Source organism: Labrus bergylta, chromosome 6 (assembly GCF_963930695.1).
Source record: "Labrus bergylta chromosome 6, fLabBer1.1, whole genome shotgun sequence".
Lineage (NCBI taxonomy): Eukaryota > Metazoa > Chordata > Actinopteri > Labriformes > Labridae > Labrus > Labrus bergylta.
Genome location: NC_089200.1, coordinates 23,951,328 through 23,974,690, shown reverse-complemented (window position 1 = coordinate 23,974,690; position 23,363 = coordinate 23,951,328). Strand labels below are relative to the sequence as shown.

The following is a 23,363-nucleotide window of genomic DNA, read 5'->3' as shown; positions in this document are numbered from 1 at the left end:
CAGTGCCCTCATTGATTTCTAATGGGGATGTTTTCCTTCCTATTTAGTGCAAGTTTCCAAAACGTCTTTCCCACATTGCGCTCACCACTGTGATTTATAGCCAACAAAAAGAGGATTCTCTATTTAAAATGTGAAACTGTTCGAGAGGAATGTAATTGAGCAGCAGCTCCAGCTATCCGCTGGACCCTGCACGCTCTTCATACAGAGACCTCACTGTGTCCTGAGCTTCCTGTTAGCTGTCTGTCTTTGCACATTCTCAGCCCTTATCGTACATTCCTCAAGCATCTCATAGATAGATGTGTAAAAAACCTGTTAGACGCAAGGACAAAAACACACAAACAAGAGCAATAGGTTTCATATCTGCATTTTTGAAGTGGTCACAACATGTGCAACGGTCCCCGAGGATTAAGCTTCACACCTCAGATTTTACTGAAAGCTCGCTCAGACTAAAGGAGTTTTAAAATCCTAACTGCCGCCAAACCCTTTCATGACGTTTTCCGTCAAGATTTTAATTCCTGAACATCACACATTTTTGATACAAATCGGGGCGTCCTGGATTCTCTCCGAGCAGATCATATAATTAATTAAGGGGCAATGTCACTGCTAGCTTTAGTATGCATAGCCAGAAAGATAAACAAACTCTGCAGTAGCATTTTCTCAGCTTGAGTTTTTGAAAAGCTGCATTGTCAGCTATCCTCCATATGATGCATAAAACACTAGGATTATACTGTATGAAATAAATACATAAACCTTATATGAAAGTTGACATTCTGTTTTTTGCTTGATGATATTCTGTATTTTTCAGGATAAATCATTCTTTGAGGACTATGTTTTAGTCTCTGGGGCGCTCAGCTGTGAGCCTCTTGGTTCCAACTGAAGACGTCAGTCTTAAAAATAAAAACGGTCACAGATGTATAATTTAATTTTTTAAAGGCTCAGTCATTTCCTAAAAAAAGCTGCCCACTGACCAAACAGAAAGAGATTGTTCATTTTGTTTGTGAGTCATTTTTAGTGCGGGATTATTCCACATGTGAAGCTGTAGTCAGTATTATGGGCAGCAGGATAATGAATACTAGATTAGATTGTGGAAAAACCCCAGTGTGTGTGTTTATGGTGCATGTAATCTAGTGTGGGGCTCATCGTTGTTTTTGTTATAGTTCAAGGACAACAGTTAAGTTCTAAAAAAAGGAGGAATAAAATCTCTCAGTACATCGTCCTTCACAAAGAGTGGACCCTTTTTATGTACGAGACTACATGAGCTGCTCTGCTTCTCTCAGTGTCTCTGCGTCTTCATGATACATCTGCCAGTAACATGACATTAATAAACCAGAGGAAATAAAATGGTTTTTTTTGGGGGTTTTTTTGTCAAAATTATGCTGAGACTTCATCTCTACACACAATCCTCTTAAGGCTTTCGTGGCTTGTGGAGGAAAACTATTTCCTTTTGATTGTCTTCAGCAAAGCCAGAGATGTAAGAGAGAGAGGTGAAATGGAGAGGAGATTTGTATCTAATATGGCGTCTTGTGATCGTAGTTTTAAATCACATCAACTGACCCTTCATTAATATTGGCTGACCTCTACCAAAGGAGTTCTAATTATCATTAAGATAAAGCTTTAAGAAGTGCAGTATACTGTATGTTGTAAGCACTGATTGCTGATAAACGTTCAAACGACGTGAAATGGAATGATAAATGTGTCTTTCCATGTGTCCAGGTATCCCACCTGCCAGCGGGACAGGCACCCTTCAGATGTACCTGTTGGACATTAATGACAACGCACCGCACGTTTTCCCCCCTGAGGTGGAGATGTGTGAGAGGCCGGATCCTAACACCATCAACATCACAGCCAGTGACCCCGACCTGACCCCTAATGCTGGACCATTCGCCTTTGAGCTGACCAATCACCCGACAGATGTACGCCGCAACTGGACTCTGAGCCGCATCAATGGTCAGTATTTAGGATCACTTGTTAGTTTTGATATTTATCTATATTCAGTCATTCACTCTCTTACTTCCTGTACCTGGTCATCCCCAAAATTAATAAAAACCAATAGATTACTAAGGGTGGTTTCACACTAGGGACCCAGGCCCGATCCAAGTACACTTGAGCCCAAAGTGCAGTTCATTTGATCAGTGTGAACACAAAGGTACCGTACTCGGGTTCCATGCACAAGGCCACTTGAAGAGGTGGTCTTGGGCTAGTCCACTATGGACTACTAATGTCACACACCGCTCCAGTGTTTGGCTTAGGGAGGGTCCTGACTCAGGGGGGACATGTGCCTAACCAGATTATAAATGTAGAGGAGTCCCTCATGGCCATCTTAATCGATTAGGCAGCCTGGTTTTAAGTCAGGATGGGTACACTGATATATCCCACACCCCCAACCCTACTATTCAAAGTCCCACCCTGAGGTTCTGTGATGAGAGAGTTGGCTTTGGCTGACCAAGGCTTTAAGATAGTATCCTAAGACCTAGAATGAGCAGATTCTGTGAACAGATGGACATGTGACATGCAGGTGAGTTCAAAAGGTTCAACTGGCCATCAGGGACGGGAAACAATAAAACCATTTTATGTTGCCTTTGTGATCACATTCCCAGAGTAACACTCTATAAACAGTTTTCTCTATTACTGTCTGTCGCTTTGAGCCTTTTTCTTTGTTTCTTTTCAGAACATTATACAACTCCTTTTAGATTAAAGTTCCATAACACGCTTAGTCTTGGCTGGTGTTATTAAATCTAATACTCCTTTTTACAGACATTTGAAAGTCACATCAAAGAAACTAAAGATGTGTAGCTGCAGACCTATAGTGAGGTTTAAGTAACATTCATATCAATATATTTATTACTATTTGATGTGTTATTGATTAAAATATGCAGTACTGGTCTCTCCATTGGAACATATTGTGGAAATGAGTATTTGAAAACAAACAAAAGAAAACCCAGCTGCACCAGTTAAGCCCCACCATTAGCAGTCTTTAGCAGTACTGGGAATCTCGCAGTGTAATGAAGTGGAAGGGCATGAATATAAAGCAGATTGGAGTGTATCAGTGACAGTTTGCCAGACTTGGCTGTCTCTCCGCTTCTCCATCTTTGTACCCTTCTATCTTTGTGTCGCACTCCAGGCGAGTATGCCCTGCTGCGACTGCGGATCGGCTCCTTGGCCAGTGGGATCTACGAGGTACCCATCAAGATCACAGACTCTGGCAACCTGCCCATGTCCAACACGTCATACCTGAAGGTCAAGGTCTGCCAGTGTGATCACCATGGAGACTGTGTGGACATGGAGCGAATCATTGCCGCTGGACTTGGCACCGGAGCCATCATCGCCATCCTCATCTGCATTATCATACTATTAGGTGAGCCTCCAAACACACACACACACACACACACACACACACACACACACACACACACACACACACACACACACACACACACACACACACACACACACACACCCTGAATCATGTTGGAGAGTGGTTTAAAATTACAGAGATTTCTAAAAAACAAATAACTTTATTCTGAAGAATGAGAACAGTTAATCAAACACCTCTCTGACACAGAGCACAGAAAACATTGTTTTGTTTAGGGACCCTTATCCAATACAAGGAGGGCTTAGGGTTCAGCCAACCAGGAAGCTGCCCCAAGGCCTCAGACAACCAGGGGTCACAACAGCCCCAGGTATATCCACCATGTTGGCCAAGAATGAAATCCCTTAACTAATATTGAATGGATAATCATTTAAATCAAAGAAGAGTTTTTTAAATACTGGGGTCCCACAGGGCTATGTCTTATCACCCATCCTCTTTTCCATATATGAAAATGTATAAACCTGTGATGACAATGGACTGACACTGTTTAAATATGCTATTGGGGCAGCTGTTGCTCAGTCGGTCGTCTCTCAATAGAAAGGTCTGGGGTTTGATACCCAGCTCCTGCAGCAACATGTCAGATGTGTCCTCGGGCAAGACACTTTACTCCAATTTGCTCCTTCAGCTTCGCCGGCAGCTTGTTGATGTGTGTGGATTAGTTTATGCTGATGGTCACTTTACATAGCAGCCTCTGCCATCAGTGTGTGAATGTGTAGGTGTGACCTGCGGTGTAAAAGCCCCTTGAGTTGTCAGAAGACTAGAAAAGCGCAATACAAGCTCAAGTCCATTTAGCATTTACCATTACTACCAGAGGAAGTAGAGGTATCATTTCATTTAACTATGATTTGTATTTCAAGGCATCCCGCCCCCCCCCCCCCCCACACACACACACACACACACACACACACACCCTTTCATTACATTCGTACTCTGCAGTCAACAGCTACATCAGTCACTGTAAATGCATCTCGTTTTGTCAAGCATAGCTTTGCCATGGCAGAGATTTCAGGATCAAATCCCAAGTGTGATTGTCAAGCTAGTTTGAGTGTTTTTTTTTCAGCTTATGTGTTTGTGAACAAGTGGCACTCCATGTGCTTGGACACTGTGAATGGCCTTTTTGAGCTGCTCGCTTGGTACTGCTACAAGTAAACAAAGAAGCGGACGGAGGAAGGAACTCAGTTTTCAAGTGGAGCAATAAAATATGATTATGAGGAAGTGATAATGTACTTGGATTCCCTGTTTTAGACATCACATTTCAAAAGCAACAACAATGAGCGAGACTCTGTTTAACACAGGATCAGTATTCAAGTGCTTTTTAGACAAGGGAGAGCTTTTTAAAGGTGACATATTTTATAAAATACACTTCACCATGTTTCTCTAACACTAATATATGTCCCAGTCCGTCTACAAACCCCCAAATTATGAGAAAAGTCCATCCTCTCTGTCTTTTGCCTGCTTCACTTTATAGAAAATGTGTGCTCAAACAGGCTGTTTGGAGATTTTTCCTTCATGACATCACAAAGTGCAGTAGCCCCTCCCCCAGGTTGTTGACACTCCCAGGGCTCGGTGTTTGTTCTGCGCTCTGAGTCTGCCTTCTCACCGTAAACAATAGGGTATGGAGCGAGAAAGCCTGAGTAACCCAAGCCCTTCCAGAGAGGGGCGTGGTCAGACACAGCTCATTTACATTTAAAGCTACAGACACAGAAACAGCCTGTTCTGAGCAGGACTGAAATAGAGGGCTTTATAAGCATGATCAAATACAGGATCGGAGTGGATTTAGAACAAGAAACTTCACAGACATGTTTTGGGGAGCTCTGAGACTTATTTAAACTTGTTAAAAAACTAAGATAATATGTGATCTTCAAAATGAGAATAAACCATCTTTGGCCCATATTTTGTTTCTTCACTCCCTGCATGTGTTTTCATACGCTGCAGTGTGACACACTCTCTGGACCAGCATTAAGATTCAAGCACTGAACTATGATTTTGAAGGAATGTGCTCAAAGGATTAGAAGTTTCAGTTAAAAAGTCATGTCTGAATGAAGGGTTTAATTGTAAGCACGTTAGTTGAAGTGTCAGAAGTTGTGAAAGTGCTGAGTGGGTCAAGCTGCACTTTAGGTCTAATGGCCTAATTACACTGAAGAGTTATTTTGAGTGTAAACACTGAAGGAAGCTGGAGTATTAGATGACATGAAAGTAATGGATGGAGATTTAGGATAAGTGATCAGTGTTAAACCAAATGGATCAATATTTCTTGTGAAAGTCTGAGGATGTTTTCACAGTTTTAAAAAGTTACAGGGTGTAAAAGAGATGAGACTCTTAATAAGCCTGAGATGTTTTTTTCCCCTCCATATTTTAATACTTATAAGATTCTAAGTTGGGTTCTACACTTTTTTTTAATAAAAGTTTTAGGGATGCATGTTTCTTTAATGAGTCATCCTTTGTGAATTTTCAACTCAAATCTTGACAGTCGCTCTGGCACCATTAGGAGCTGAGCAAAATCTGGGGCAAGTAAGTTCATAGAAAAGGACTGTGTGAATAGTAGAGAAGGAAGAGCAAAAAATGAAGAGGCAGCAGAAGCAACTGACTACTGTCATGTTGGGCCTGGTCACCTAAACAGAGACAAGTTCATTAAAGGTTTAGTTTGTAATCCATCAACCACGTTGTAGAATAAGACCAAATCTGGAGCAAGGCCCAAACCCAGTATTGTGTTTTTTAGAGAGATTAGGTGTATTGTTTTTTGTTTCCTTGCAGAGCCATAAACCTTCCCACGTTGGTTTCACTGTGTTACTAATGGCGATAAGTCATTTTTCAATTCATCCCTCCTGGGTTTAAATGGTCCTCACCTAGAATTTCACTCAGCATCCTAATGGGTTTGGGCTCATGGAGGAACAGCAGTGCAGGTTTACAAACGCACACACCAAATCTCCCCTGTCTTGTAAATACAGACCGACTATTACGGTCAAATGTTGTGAAAGATCCACATTCAGTTTTAAACTCTCTGGTTTTCTAAAAATACGAGCCGTGTACCAGATGAGTCCCATATGAGAGGATTGAACTGAAGTTTTTGTTTGGTATTAAACTAAATTGTTCCACTAGGTGGACTGCAGGGGCTTTGCAGTTGTGATAAATATACAGCATTTCTGATAATGGACTTGAGCTTGTATCGTTCTTTTTTCGTCTTCTTATTACTCAAAGTGCTTTTACACCGCAGGTTACACCTACACATTCACACACTGATGGCAGGTTTCTATATAAGGAGTCAATCGGTATTAACTAATCCATTCATCCGCGTTCACACGCTGTGAAGCAGCGAGAGCAACTTTGGGTTAAGTGTCTTGCCCAAAGACACGTCAGACATGTGGCTGCAGGAGCTGGGGATCTTCCAGTTGAGAGATGGCCGACTTAACCAGTGAGCCACTGCCACCCCTAATGTGCTGAGTCTGTCTGAGAAATGTCTGATAATAAATTGTTTTCTTGAATTAGAACCAGAATAGACACAGGGACAGCACCGTAGGTGAGGACTGATTGTTCTAATGTTGTGAAGCATCAGATGTTTAAGAACACATTGGCCATAAAACAAAATGGGGTGGTTAGTGGGCGCCCAATGTACCGAGGCTATAGTCCACCGGGTTTAAATCCGAGTTGTGGCTCCTTTCCCGCATGTCATTCCCCTCCCTCTCTCTCCCCCCAGTTTCTGACTCTATCCACTGTCCTATCTCTATCCAAAGGCATGAAAAGCCCAAATATAAACCTAAGGCTGTCCAGTAGTCTTTCTAATGAGCACGTGTCTTTGGCTGATCAGTACAGGAATGAGAGTATGTTTACGTGCAGTAGATTGGACTTTTGAGTGGTTCTATCAGTGTGTGATGTTCTGTTCACACGTTTTCTGGAGGCCTGAAAGGGAGGAAGGATCAAGGTTGGCCGTAGAAAAGACACAAAGTATGAGCAAGTCAAAAAAAATGAATGTAAACAAATTTAAAAGAAGCGTTGTTTTTTTCTACTTTAATCATTTTTTGATCCCTCTGATTAATCTTAGAAACCATGAGGGCTCAGTGCCAGTTGATCTCTCTGTCCATGGGGCAGTTGGCAGAACGCTTTATCCCTTCTTTTTTTTTCTCTCTCGTTGTGGACAAATCAACAGCGAACAGACCGGACTGTTTGTTTTGCAGAGAAGGCCATCCATCCTTATACTGACAGCCAGGCGTAGGACATGGTCTACCACAGCCCTGCAGAAGCATATCATTTTATGTGTTTTACATGTGATCTTTTTATTTTTGAGACAGGACAGTGGACCGAGTCAGAAATCAGGGAGAGAGAGAGAGAAAGAGAGAGATATATATAGAGAAAGATATGACATGCAGGAAAGAAGCCACAGGTCAGATTTGAACCCGGGCCACCCCGTCTGGAGGACCAGAACCTCATGGGGCGTGTCCACCGGCGCCCCAGTGATCTTCAGTTGAAATTAGAATAACATCCACAGTTTAAAGAGTCCCTTAACTCTGCGGCTGTGGCTCAGTTGGTAGAGTCGTCATCTCTCAACCAGAAGGCTGATGGTTCGATCCCCAGCTCCTGCAGCTACATGTCTGATGTGTCCAGTGGCGTATGAATGCGTATGAATAAGATTAGTTACTTCTGAAGGTCTCACTACAAAGCAGCCTTTACCATCAGTGTGTGAATGTGTAGGTGTGACCTGGAGTGTAAATGCGCTTTGAGTAGTCAGAAGACTAGAAAAGTATTATACAGGCTCAAGTCAATTTACCATTCACCATAACTCTGTACATACTTAAACCGAAAGTTTTCTTTGTATTTTATTTTAGGGGCCTTCAGAGTTGCTAGAATGATAATTTAGTCCCTACACAGATCCCTCTGAAAGCATCCAATGAGTGTGCATATTCTCTCATATGTCCTTATCTTCTTTTGTCATACCTTTCCCTGCAGTGCTGGTTCTGCTGTTTGTGATGTGGATGAAGAGGAGAGATAAGGAGCGACAGGCCAAGCAACTCCTCATTGATCCAGAGGACGACGTCCGGGACAACATCCTCAAATATGACGAGGAGGGAGGCGGAGAGGAAGATCAGGTACACATGCACATACACACTAGAACAATAACTGAGAAATTTGATATATAAAACTTGCACGCTTCACCCCTAAAGTCCATATCGTTTGACTAGTGTGAATGCTCACTTGGAGCTTGGTAGAGGTGTGCTTTGTCTCGGTACAGTTCATGCGTGAGAATAAGCACGGGTACACAACGGACAGCCTTCATTATGGAGAAATCCCAGAGTGTGCTGTCTGTATCTGACTAACATGACTCAAGATAAGACACAAAGTCAGTGAAGTAGCTGTTATGTTCTGTCTTGTTCTCTGATGTGACAGGGCGTCCCTTTTATTTTGTATTTTCTCGAATTCGCCTGTCTTCTAAACTTTGCACGTTTCAAGATCACGTAAAGCCATTCATGTGTTTTACTACGACACTATGTATAAGAGGTAACCGTGCTCAGGCCCGGTTAGTCTTTGAGCAGTGTGAGTGCAGAGCAGCAGGGGAACGGGGAGGGGGGGACAATTGTGCTTAATCACAGTACGGGACAACTTTCCCTAGTGTGAGTGCGCCCTTATAGAACGCTAGAGCTGCTAATGCTTGTGACTGAATGTGCATTTACATTTATCAGTACTAAACAAAGCAAATGCACATCTTTTAAAACATCAACAATGACATGATGTTCTTATTACACAAATACATTCACATCCATTTTCTTCAAATCAACACAAGCTACATGAAATGTTGCCACATAGAAACACCCTTTGCTTCCCTCTACTTTTCGCTCATGTGTCCTCCAGCTAAGATTAAGTGGACCACAAAAGAGGACCTCCAAACAGGATTAATTGCTTTCTGTTGGAGAACAATTTCCTGCGTCTCCACACTACTCCTCTGCTGGTGCCAAGCACATAAGCTGCTCGACATTTATACTGGGGGAAAAAAAAAAAAGTTTAACCCTTTAACAATTCAACAAGCTACACTGAGGACATGTTTGACTTTTGAAAACGGCAGGTCATTGCAGTCGCTTTAAAGTGCAAATGTTTGTTTACTTACAAACATTTGCGCAGTTATCATTCTTTAAATTTGGGGGATTCTTCTATTTGCTCTTGTTTGTCTGAGCTGATGTCCTGGGTCTGCACAGGATCTTCTGTTTAGAGTTTAATGGCACAATTTTGCCCTGAACTATTGACTAAGCCTTAACCCTTCATTTTCATTTTCAAATAAACCTCAAGCTGTCAAAATAAAAGCCCCACAGCCTTAAACTCTACAGCCTGTAAATGTTAAAAGTTGAATTTTTTTATATTGAATACATTTGAAATTAATCTCAATTAACCAGGCAGGTTTCCACTGGGTTGCTTATTAGCGAAGGTTATCATGATTACACTCTAAATGAAGATAATGAACATGGACAGTATTGTACCTGCTTAGCATGCTAACACGCTGATGTTAGCATGTAGGTAGTTAAGCTGCGAGCATGGCTGGAGATATTTTGGTGAACTTCACATGTTACCCGTGACATATACATATTAATCATCTGTTCCCAATCTGGGGTTTGGACCCTCAGGGGTGGGCGTCAAAGATCTCAGAGGGGAGGGGAGGATGGGGGACGGTGTGTTAGGCTTTACGACCACATAACCCCAATTATTAGTATTACTGACTTTTAAAGCTCTACATGACCAGGCCGGTAGTTATATAATTGACTTATTAACTCCTTATGAGCCTAGGCGGCCCCTTAGATCTACTGATCGGTTTACTGGTTGTACCCATAACCAGTTTGAAGACAAAGGCTTTTATTTTGGAGACTGGCCCTCTCTGAAATGCTGTTTGCTAACTCTGTCTCAGCTTTTAAATCTATACTTAAAACATTATTTTAACATCCCCTCCCCCAGGTGGGTGACACTCCCACAGCTAGGTGTTTGTTCTGCCCTCCGAGTCTGCCTTTTCACTGTAAATAATAGGACATGGAGCGAGAAAGCCTGAGCCACTCAAACCCTTCCAGAGAGGGGGCGTGGTCAGACACAGCTCATTTACATTTAAAGCTACAGACACAGAAACAGCCTGTTCTGAGCAGGGCTGAAATAGAGGGGTTTATAGGCATGATCAAATACAGGATCAGAGTGGATTTAGAACAAGAAACTTCACAGACATGTTTAGGGGACCTCTGAGACTTATTAAACTGGTTAAAAATGAGAATAATATGTGACCTTTAATTTTTTTGAGGGGTAATGAAGATTTCCCCTAATATGACAATTTTTTAACAAAATGACATCTAAGGGAATGTGTCAAACTTTTGAAAAACAAGCTTTTGCAGAAAACTTTCCTAAGATTAATGGTGCTACGTATGGTCTTGTTACTGTAATAATATCTCTCCATGACTTATTATATGGAAGTAAGTAATATCCACAGTATCTTTGTACAGTACAAACAGTACAGCAAGAGATCGTGAAAATATACTGAGGTTTGCGTCTGTCTTTATCACAGCTACTGTGACACATTGCACAGGCCTTGGATAGTGTTGGGACTCTCTTCTGTTTGATCAGATTTTCATGTTAGCTTCTTTCCACAGACAGCCCAAGTCTTTATTTATCTGGATTTAAGCTTTGGATAAGAAGAAGACTTGGTTCACAGGAATACACTCTTAAGAAGCATGACAAATACACACACACACACACACACACACACACACACACACACACACACACACACACACACACACACACACACACACATATGGTACACACAAAATCCAAACATTAAGTCAGAACAGCTGTTCCTTCATTTCCTTCATCCTTACCTATAACTAGTACTTACTAAACCCTAAGGGCCCATTTAAGGATGCGCATGCAGTGATGGAGTGAACATTCAGGTTTTCCTGAAGCAAATAATGGCTAAGTGATCAAATTCAAGGATATCTGATTGGTAGAGGGTGCTTTTGGGAACTACCACACTGAAATGAGTCATCATCCTCTGCACTGCAAACTTTTGCACTTTCTTTTTCAAACTATATCCAGGTGTGAGAAAGAAAGATTGATGGATGGATAGATGGAAAGATGGATAGAAAGACTGATGGACGGGTGGAAAGATGGATAGAAAGATTGATGGACGGGTGGAAAGATGGATAGAAAGATTGATGGACGGGTGGAAAGATGGATAGAAAGATGGATGGATGGATTGATGGACGGATAAATTAAAAGGTCTAAAATAAATAGAGAAGTTTACTCTGTTCTGGCAAAATCAGTGTTTTGAAGCTAAGAAACTCTAAGTGTGCTTAAAACCTAAATATTAGAGCCAACTCTTATCTCGAGTTGACAGGGTCTAGTGCAGTGTTTTTTTTCCTTTGGAACACACATGAAAAAAAGTAATGTATTTTCCCTAATCCCAAATATTGTTATCCCAATATTGTTGTCATGATGTTATCTTATACTAAGGCTTTGCATACAGAGTTTCCATGTGTGCATGTACAACTGTGTGGTCATGGATAGTGAATAAAACACTACAACATGCTCCTAGAGATGGTTAGAAATCATTTAAAATATAAAGTATTTGTTGTAAAGAGGCCTGAGAGAGTGAAGTGCTGGTACATCTTATTCCACAAAGTACTTCAAGAAGTGGAAATGTCCTTCCTCTGAGGACATCGCTCCATGTGAAATTACAAGAAGAAAAAGCAGAAATAATTTCCGTTCTCACAGCCAGGTTATTGCAGGGTTTGCTGCAGCTCTTCAGTGAAAAGTATTCTGTTGGTCTGCCATTATCTCGAACAAAGCCCAAGGTCACTCCGCAGCATGCTGTTATTGTCCTGAAAAGGCCGCTTTAGTCGATTTCCCTGGAGACCTGAGAGCACCAAATGGTTTCTGGATGGTTGCTGCAGTGACTCAGACAATACCATTCAACATGAACAGATCAGAGGCCGTGACACACACTTCCCCCCTGCACGCTGACTGCGCTGATGTGGTAGTGAAGGTGAAAGAGAGACTGTGTTTCTCTAACTGGCTGCTAATTAGGTAGCATTCGAGTCGAGTTTACTCTCCCCTTAGGCCATGATGTTGGAGAAACTGTAGATGTTGATTCAGAGAAGCTCATGGTGCCCACTTGAGGTAGAGAAATACTCAAAGCTTCAACTGTTCAACACAGCTGGAACAAAACAGAGGTGTCCAGTCACTGTATTGTAAGTGTATGATCTAGCCCTGGAAAGAATCTTTGTATTATTAGCCTGTCATTGTCCTAATGAGTACTACAGTTAGTACATTTTTAAATTTTGCAAAAAGAAGACATTATTATACTTTATGGAGTTCTTATTTCTAATTTAAGATTAAATCACACTTAAAGGAGCAATATGTAACTGACACCTAGTGTTTAAAATACTGCAGTCCAAATTCAAAACCCTGGAGAGCGCTGTCTCCCCCCTCCTCCAATGAGTCAATGCTCGTGCAGGTTGCCATGTCTTAAACACTGAAGCTTCAGTGTTTATCCAGCTCTGCATCAGTCTGTAAACCTTTCTGCGTTCTAACCTCTCTCCATTTTTCAAAAGCATCTCCAATATTGATCCTAGTTTGACCACATTTCTGCTCGTGGAGCTTAATAGGATGCTGAGGCTTTTTATATTAGGAGAATCAGTTATATCTGAAACAGTTCGCTTTGGCAATTAAAAGCACAGTTCAGGCTGGTTTGGAGCTGTTTCTGGTCACAGCAGCTCACATAACAGGCTGCACTGTTTGCACATTGATGAACATCTTCACAAGTTTTTGTTCATTGTTCATTAGGTTAAAATCTTTTTTGTGTGTTTGTAATGAGTGGGAAATGAGTGTCTCTGAGTGCAGTGGGTGCAGACTCTGTCCTCTTTGGGAAGCATGGTCTGTCTTTGGCGTCCACTCTCGGATGGTCCAAACCATGCTCACTGTATATTATCTATCTACCTGAATCTGTTATACAGTCAAACCCAAAGCATTGTGTACCTTTCTTAGACAGAAGCTGTTTCATTTCCGTGGTTTCCACTAGATGATGAATATCTTGACTCTGATGGACCTCCCTCTTTTTTATCTCGGGTCATCATCAGTTCACTACCAAAGCGTCTCCAAGTCTTTTGTTTGGTCCCCAACCTGCAATCCTAAAGACAAACCCATCAACCTCAGACATTGTTTTTAGGCCTTTTCCAGGTCATTAGATCATCCAAGGTGCAGTCTCGTTTGTTGGACTCAAGATGACATTCAAAATTACACCTTTCATTTTCCTGTGTTCAATATAAGCTTACAGATGTGTATGTTATTCGTTAAACGTCCTGATGAGGGTGAAGTGTTGTTGACCTCCCAGGCTATAAAAGTGACCCGAGTTTATTTGCTTTTAAACCAACATTAGTGATGTTTTATGTGTTTAGGACTACGACCTGAGTCAGCTGCAGCAGCCTGATGCACTAGAGCCTGAGTGCGTCAAAGTGGGGATCAGACGTTTGGATGAGAGGCCTCTCCATCATGACCACCAGTACCCCCTCCGCTCTGCTGCCCCCCACCCAGGAGACATCGGAGACTTCATCCATGAGGTACTGCTGCACACATCTTCTTGATAAATACATCTGGGATCAACAACTCGTATGTTGTCTATTACCAACTAAACCTTTATGGTGATTTCTTTGTGTAATAATGTGGCAGTGCTCCTGTCAGTCTAAACCAGTAATCATGACCACAGCAGAGGAGGATGTCTCGTCCTCACAAACCGACATCCAATCTGTTTGCCAAGATTATATTCTGGTGTCGGAAACATGCACTTCTCAGCACACAGGAAGTGATGAATCACAAGTTGAGTGAAATACAAACTGTCTGTTTGTCAGCAGTAAGCAAACACTGTGTCCAGAAAAAGCTGGATTTGCCAACGTTAGATCTCATGCTTCTCTCATCCCTTCTCTATCCTTCGCTATAAACCATCAAAGGCTGGCCGGGATGTGAGCCGTTTACCTCATCACCTTACAGGATTTAGGGATATTGAAGATGAAACAAATTCTTTTCAAACTGATGTGCTTAGTTGCTATTCTGAGCTGCGTGTACAGACACTTCTCCACTCTTTGCAGACTTTGATTTTTGCTAATTAAAACAGAATGCAATGTCTGTGGCACGGAGAGCACCATGAGAATTATGCAGATTTAAAATGTTTCTTATTCCTGGCTCAGTTGTGTCGTAGATCTCTACGTTAAAGACCAAATAAATACACAGGTTTCAGTTATGAACTAGTGATGCTGCATGATGTGGGAGTGAGACACTGATGGAACTGGTTTGTGTAGGAGAAAGAGACACTTTGCAGAGAAACACAGGGAGCACGGTGTCTGTGTTTTTCTTCATTCGATTTGCTAATGGTTTGGATTAGCTTGCCTCAGACGTGGCCACAGCCTGACTACCTAATTGGAGGTAAATCCATTGAGTTTAGTTAATCCCACAGAGTGTCTGCAGCCATCTTAAGGTCCTCAAGAGGACAGTTCAGGCAGACTCTGACACTGTGTTCACTTTTCTATTGCTACCCATGTTCACTTTCTTATTGTTGATGCTGTACAGAGCTCAGCACACGGGTGCAGCAGTGCCCCATTTTTAACCGACAGGAGGTTAAATCAATGTGAATGAAAGTTAAGCTGCTTTAAATGGAAGTTCAGTTCCTTTTCTTTGACAAATTAGACATACTCACAAAAAACAAACAGCTCAGCGACATCAGCATTTCCACAGTGTATCCCTAACTGTGTCTGCTGTTTCCTGCTGCACAGATTCAGGTACAGTAGCTTTAAATAACTGCAGCTGGAAACCAGGAGGATAGGAAATAAACAACTGTCACAAAGATGCTTAAGTGCTTCTCAAGGCCGAGGGAAACAGCAAAATTGGTGAACCTATGGCGTTTTAATTACACCCCACAGATTCCACATCAATTAAACGTCATGCTGAAATAAATCTAAACTTTGATTCTTTCAGAATAAGTACAAAAAATGGTAATCAGGCAAAAAGGCCATGTCTAAATCCAAGATACATTTCTCTTTGGGGAAAATAAAGTATATCTTATCTTATCTCATCTTATCTTATGTGCTCCTCGGATGGCCCCAGTGTCAAATTGGGAAGCCGTTCCCACTTCTGTGTGTTCATGAGCTTCCAATTTGAAAAGTCTGAATGTTGTAACAACAAAAAACAAGACTAAGAAAAAGTGTTGCATGTCTCTGTTACAAGTTATATTTGAGCAACACGTTGACATGCAATACGTGTATTATTAAAAAAAATCATCTTGTGATGACGAATATGATGTCAGGTCAGCACATGGGGGGACCGAATTCTTTCTCGGGTTTCCAACTTGTTTTTCAAACTTGAGCAGGCGTTCATGTGCATTTTTCAACTCTGTAACAAATTTTTCCGATGTGTGCGACCCCGCATGAATGCAGGGTCAAATAGTCAGTAAGACGTGAGGTCACACCTCATCTCCAAGTCAGGCAGAATAAAGGCGGTCATTGTAGCTTCTGCAGGCTTCTTTCTATTCTGCCCCCTGATTTCTTCTCCAGTTTTCTGTACGTCTTTATGTAGATTTAATGCAGACGTTTTCCTACCCGAGGACAGTCTGTCTTCAAAGGAATTCATGATGTTAGACCGAGTTTTGGACGTAAAAAACGGCAGAAGTAAATTAAAAAAGAGAGTTTCAAAGCCTGTCTGCCCGCTCCTGAAAGATGTGGACATTGTCTGTTTGGGAAGGCTCATGTACAGAGTTGACATTTGAATACTGCGTTATGGTACACATGCGTTGATCCAGTCCCCTTGAGAAGTTGAGCATACTGTATTTAAATCTGTCACTGCTTCTTATCAGCGCTATCGGTGTCTCTCTGCTCGACTTGTGAAAGCGTCATAAAAGCACTCTCTCAGATGGATTAACGCGAGTGTCAGAGTTAATCAGATGCTGGAAGAGACGGAGCTCTTCCTTCAACAGGTCCGATATCTATCAGCGCTACCTTAGTGCGTAGCATTTAAGCAGTGCAGCATCTCAGCCACGAAGACTCATCATTGTCAGTGCAGCTGATACATGTCAATCTCTCTGTGTGTTAACTGCTTCCATATTGTTTGACTGTGCAAGAATGTGTGTGTGTGTGTGTGTGTGTTTTTTTTGGTCGGGCTGCATAAAGACATCTGCCAAGCGGAGCTATGAATAATGAGAGGGAGCTGTCAGACATGGCAAGCTGATCTAGACAGCTTAATCCGGCAGACATGACAAGCTGATGCCTCTCGTCCTGCCTCTCTCCCTCTCTGCGTTAATTCACTCCTCCCATCGAGTTTCAAAGAGACAGGAGTTTCTTGAGTCAGACGACAGACACCGTCCCAAAATTATTTCCACAGCTTATCAGATTTAAAGCTCTCATTTCCAACATTCTCAACGGCAGTACGAGGCAAAGACCTCCTCTTCTTCTAGCCTCTTAAACTCGGTCAACATGTTTTAGATGTTAATTTCAGAGGGTGTTTATTTATATTTTTTTGCCCTGACGTCCTTTGAGGGAGTTCACGAAAACACTAGTCTGTGTTTTGAGTGTGTGTACGAGGGGGAGGGGGTTGCGTTTAAGTTCAGGCTACACCGGGTAATCTGCTGAATCTCTTCCTGGAGATGGAGGCAGCATCTGTCCAGTCTGACCTAAATCCTTCTCTGGTCTACTCTCCGCGATAATCCCTCCTTCCCTCGTATACTCCCCCACCACTCCCTACTGTCCATCTCAGCCCACACACACACACCCACACACAGTCCAGCACACACTAACAAAATAAACACTCCCTCCCCCCTGCTCCCTTACTTTGATCTGCCCCACACTCTCACACGTACTGTTGGGGGGGTTAACATGGGTCTTACATTGCTCTTCTTTGCTCTGAAAGCATGAGCACAGGTTTCTATAATACCCTTAGGTTTACTATACAGTGACTATAGAAATATTATAGGATTACTATAATCCTTCACTAGACATCGTCAGAGTCTTGTAGCTCTCTCAAACATAAATTCAGCTTTTCTCAGACTCCGAGGTTCTCTACAATGTCGGCTGTTGTGCACAGTCATGTTGAAAAATGTCTGATACCGACATGACAGCTCTGCTAAAACAACATGGCATACAGTGACAGTCAATGGCCCCGTCAGACTTTAAATTTTTTACAAAAGTGGCCTAACGAAGCTCAGACGTCATCACGTCTTTTTACATTTATATGAATTCTGCAACAGTGTAATTTTGGTGCCCTACACTGAAACTGTCCTCTCCTCTTTAACGCCTCTGTTACTAGCTCTGAAGGCGTACAGAGGGGGGGATCCCTTCGTCCCCCCATTACGTCTCTGAAACTTTCAGATTGAAGGCGGAAACGTCACAGGGGAAAAAATATTCAGTCTGAATAAGGCTACTGTTTCCCATACATAGACGATACCAGGGTAGGCTGCCCAGCTTTATTTACTGTCCTTTTTTTAATGAATATTTGTATAGCATCTCCATCAGAAAGAGAGAGACTGTGTGGGTGGAAGAGGTCCGCTGGCACATCCTTCCCATAATGACAATGATTGAGGTGTGCGTCTCATCTAGTAACTGAAGCTTCTTATTCCTTTGTTTTCTGAAGCTGCTTGCTGCAGGTGTTATTCTGCTCTCTTAGTTTAGGACAATCGTCATGATACATTTCGTCATTAATTCTCCTCACATGCACACACACACACACACACACACAGTATATATACATCCACACACACATACAAAAAGTAACTCCTTGTATGCTGTGGAGAATAGATAGTCTTTAAGTTTCACTTCAGAAGTAGAGACAGTCGTGATGGACCTCAGGTCAGCATCAGGTCTGGTATCACAGCACGGGTTGGCAGACTGTCAGTGCAGTTAAAAACCAAACTGATCAGATTGATTCAGACTGCATGTACAAATACAGGAGGTAAACATCACACATCCCTGCAGTTCACCATGTAGACTGGACAGGTTTAAACATCATTTAACCCTGTTTAAAATTTGTCTTTGTGTGTTAGACCTGGTATTTTAAGATCCTGATGTTATTTATATTCTTCACTTTTCTCTGGACATTACTAAATAATGTTTATAGTTTTATGTTTTATTTTTTATGTCTGCAGCACGGCCGAAGAGCCCATTAAAAGTTGATTTTGAATCTTGAGCAGGAAGTTTGTTGCATAAAGAGGGACATCAGTAACTAAATGCCCCCTCTCCTCTGGTGGCAGTGACTAACAGTAACAGCAGACAGTGGTACTGGGCATCTCTTGGATAATATATCACTCAATAAGTATGAAAGTGATGTTAGAGCTTGCTACCCTACATTTTCAGTCCTCACTTTGCTTCATATCTGCTCCATTTTTATTTCCAGTCAAATAAGAATCTTAAACCAGCTTCAGTCTTTATTCGATACTTTAGGTGCACGTTAGAATTATGAGCTCTCCTCCAAACGTTGACTGTATATTTGTGAAACCAGACAACGAAGACAAGGGTACTTCCTCTGCTACTGTTATTTGTCATTTGAATCTTTTTTTGCTGACTCATCTGTTTGTCTCCATTTTTCCCTCCAGGGCCTGAAGGCGGCAGACAATGACCCCACCGCCCCCCCATACGACTCTCTGCTGGTCTTTGACTATGAGGGCAGTGGCTCTGATGCCGGCTCCCTCAGCTCCCTGCACTCCTCCTCAAGCTGTGGAGACCAGGACTACGACTACCTCGGCGACTGGGGGCCACGCTTCCGCAAGTTGGCCGACCTGTACGGCGGAGGGGACGATTAGAACCCTAAACCACCAACAACAACCACCACCCCACCACACCTCACCCTTGCTCCAAGGCTCAGGTGGTGGATTTTGGTTAATGAAGAGGATACGGGATGAACATTGGGTATTGATCGGCACTTCTGTATTACCACGGGACAGCTTGTAAAGAGACTCGCTGCCCCTTGATGACGGTTACTGACACTGGGGACCATTCTGACTCCTGGCCTAGCAAGGCCTGGCAACGGCTAGCATTCAGGCTAATGGACATAATCATCTGAGCATTAGCCCCTGTGCTAACAAATGTGAGCAGCTAGAACAGTGCGATCAGACGGGATGTTGTCTCTATGATGGTGAAGAGCTACAACAGCCATGCTACAGACGCTCATTTACACTTGAATCTCACAGTACAGGAGCACTGGGGTCAAATGTGCCTTTTTGTACATTCTTTTGATTGTGTTCAGTCTTGATTCTGTATTGCTTTAAAGCTCCTGGTGTTTTGCAATGCGACTGGAGGAGCACTTCGCCATTGTGTGTATGTGTGTGACTGTGTGTGTATGGGTGTGAGTGTATTGTGTGTGGCTTCCACCTCATTACCAAGATGTGTGTGCAAAAGTATGTATGAGTCATTTCCACAGAGACACACTGGATGGACACTAAAGGGCAAAGCCTACTATGAGAAGCCTTGGATGATCCAAACAGCAGGAAAAAAAAAATGGCTTTACTGCGTAGCTCTGGGAGGTGAACTATTTCTCTCCGGCCAATTTAATCATAAAATAATCACTGTGCTCATTTGTATGACACCGTCTGGATCAACCACAGAAGATAACAGGATCACACATACATAGATCCGTTATGCTGACTAAGGGTTTTCTTTTAACGAGGAACATACTAAAATCTCTAGCTGACCACAAATTTTTGCCGTTAAATTTACGAGGCACTCCTCGCTGTGATCCAGCAGATGTGGGTTTTTTTTGTTGCCTCTTTCTCAAACTCTGTGTGCATAAACCGCAGTCTCATTTCTCTGCATTGCTCAAGTATTAATGAGATTGACTGCCTATGTTTAGAAAGGCAGCCAACATCAGAAGTTTTAATTTCCTCCCGGCTCTCCCACACTGATCTTCCTTTTGAAAAGCCTGATCATGTAACATCCAATCATCGCCCCAGCTTTGATCGACTCGCCGTAAAGAATGGCTGCTATAAACATCCTTCGATAGGTGAACACATTCAGTGCCGTTTTATTTGAATCTGAAATGTGTATTTTTTACTAGCATTTGAAGTGCAGTTTAATTATTGTGATTATTATGAGAGCTAGTAAAGGATGACAAAATACAAAATGCAAAGTGGTGAAAATCACAGTGATACATATAAAAGGTCCATTCATGTGTTTGTGTGCACATGAAAAAGAAGAGCGAGAACAGCAACAAAGAATCAAGGTCGCTAGCAAAGAAAATACAAATCTGAAACCATCTAATGCGCTATGATTGCAAAGCAGCAGCCAGAGCTGTTGAAATTCCCCTCATGAAGAAATTGAAGAGTGATGAAATATCTGATTAAAATGACAGAGAAAGAAGAGGACGTTTGAGTCCAGATGTTGGTTCAGTAGCTGCTGTCCAGATACCCTTATCTTTTTTAGATTTACATATATTTCTATCTGCAGCTCAAAATCTGACACATTTCATCTGTAATGAAAACACGTTAACCAAACTTTAAGTTAGGTTTGACAAATGAAAACAATTAAAATCATTTAACTTTTCTAATTCTGCTTATTGCAGCTGCATATGTTTCAGCTCCTCTCTATTGCTTGATTTAATTTGAGCCATCTGTGGATATTTTGTCCCTGGTAGCAGAAATAATCCATCCGACGGTTCGGTGTAGAGCAAGTTGTTTTTCTGACTTCTTGCCTGATGTTCATGACATTTAACACAGATAGCCATGTTCTCTGGAGCGTTTCTATTGAGATGTGAAGCTACAGTTTGACAAACAAATTAGAAATATGTTAATTAGAGGAAAATTTTTTAACATGTCTTCTGCTGAACAAAGTTTCTGAAGATACACTAAATGTCAGATAACAGCTGCATTTGAATTTGATTCCTGTTTATGTTTCCTGATTTTCATCCCAGTCCAGACTCGAACTGTATGGCTGCTTTTACTGATAATAAAACGACCACCCTTTTCAAAATGCATTTTAGCTCTGACTCTTTAAAGGAGATCTATTAAACTCACTTTGACCATAAATGATGTCAGTCTGGGACCCCTTTTGAACAGTGCTGCGAAATGTGTAGCTCAAAAACCTCCTCATTTATCTGATACTGGTGTCAGTTAAATCCCTCACTTCAGCCTCTGTCTGAAACGCTTCATTTCAGCTACTGTCTCTTTAAGACCCCGACCCCAATGCCCCCTTCCTTCCGATGGGCCAGCTCTGTTTGCAGTCGCAGGGGAATTTGAGTGAGCTTAATTGTGGGCGTTTCCTTGAAAGAGCTGCCGATGTGGGCGTGTCCTACAACTTTGCTCCACGCTTTGCTCTGATACGTCTCGTTCAGACATGCAGCAAAGGGCCAAGGTCGGAAACAAACCCACGTCCGCTGCGCTGAGGACCATCGCCGTCTTACATGGGTCGGGAGAACCTGTATTTTGATCTGGCTATCAGTTTACATTTCAAACATTTCTTTCATCGTGTTCAGGACCAGTATTAGACGACGGGCATCCTTCACTCTGACACTGAACCTGTGGATTTATTGGGAGGTATATTCTGGACACACTCGGAGCTGTACAGTAGAGCTGCGTACTTCCTGCCTGTTTGGTTCTCTAAAGCTTGTGAGAAGACATGTACAGTACAGTAATGCTAGACTTTAGATAGATCCCTTCTGTTTTGTTTTGCTTTTCTTATGATGTAACTTATGCAGCTGATTGCTAATAAAGGGAGACATCAGTCCTTGTTTTGTAGCAAAGAAAACTTGTCCATCCTCTGCTGTGGTGGATTCAATTCAAAAAGACAATGTTTCTTCTGTGCGCTGACGGTCTGCCTTAGTGTTCTCTGGTACTGTCCAACTGGCTACTCACTGTAAACAGAAACATGTACAGATTGTATTTTTCTCTTGTTGTTCTTTTGGCCGTGGTCTCTGACAATGACATGCTAATGTCCTGAATCCTTGTATATGTGTCATTTGGATTACAAATTAAAACATTTTTGCATGTTTTTATCTTTTCATTATGGTTAACAGTATTTTTCAGATCTTTGCACAGAAGTCAAACACCAGTCACATGAAACCAAAACAGACAATCACTCAGAGGGCTGAGCAGTATGTGGACAGTAAAAGCTGTCAAAGGATTACAAATTTTTATCATCTCAATAGTTAATCGTGATTTTATCACATTTTAAATTCCACTATTTTGCTTTTAGAAATAAAAATGTGTACGGTTTTATTTTGAATTTCTGTACCGGGTTAAGCTAAGAGTACTTTACTTTGTGTTTGAATTCAACCCAGCTTTTATATTGAAATATAGCAAGGAGCTTCTGGTATATGGAAGGCTGGTGATAGAGAAAACACGCTCAACTCCCTTTCCACGTAAAAACAACTGGGTGCTGAGTCTCGAAAAATGTTCAAACAAGAAAAACAATTAGGACAGCACTCCATAATTGTATTTAATTGCCACACAGACGTTTTGAGCAGACACTCTCTTTCAGCTTGTAACTGGCAATTTTCTCAAATATACAAAGGTGGGACTTATTTACACTTGTCCAAAATAGGTACTAGTTCATGGACGGGTACCTATTTTGGACAAGCAGACATGAACTTAAGCACAGAAACAGGAAGTGGTTAGTGATCACAAACTAAAGTCTAACAGCTCAAAGGAACGGTAACAATGGACTTGATGAAACAGAAACGGGGCGCAGAGGGGCGGGCTAAGCCAAGTCAGGTTAGACGGACAGTTTAGGGTGTTATGGGCATGCTAGAGACATGCTTCTGAACTAGTGGAAATGGTCTTTGCTGCATTTTTGCTTTGCAGGGCATCTGTTCCCAATCAATCAATCAATCAGTCAATCTTTATTTGTTTCGTGCCCATTGATAACAAATGTTACCTCAAGAGCAGGTAAAATACCTATTCATTGCAATATTTTCGACAAAGACCCAACATTAATCCATCATGAGCACAAAGCAATGTTTAGCAAAGTTACGGTGATGCAAGACCTTCAATACTAAAAAAGATTTATTTAGAAAT

At 41.9% G+C, this 23,363-nt stretch overlaps 1 protein-coding gene across 1 annotated transcript in view; it reads left to right on the top strand.

The window, feature by feature from the left end:
• Window positions 1-22,350, top strand: part of LOC109993403 (cadherin-2) — an 81,742-nt gene extending 59,392 nt beyond the window's left edge. The window contains exons 12-16 of the mRNA XM_020646359.3: window positions 1,714-1,947; window positions 3,122-3,355; window positions 8,312-8,451; window positions 13,783-13,944; window positions 18,954-22,350. Of these exons, the coding sequence (XP_020502015.1) occupies window positions 1,714-1,947; window positions 3,122-3,355; window positions 8,312-8,451; window positions 13,783-13,944; window positions 18,954-19,160 (977 nt within the window). The 3' untranslated portion in view covers window positions 19,161-22,350. The remainder of the gene's footprint in view (window positions 1-1,713; window positions 1,948-3,121; window positions 3,356-8,311; window positions 8,452-13,782; window positions 13,945-18,953) is intronic.
• Window positions 22,351-23,363: the final 1,013 nt, after the last annotated feature.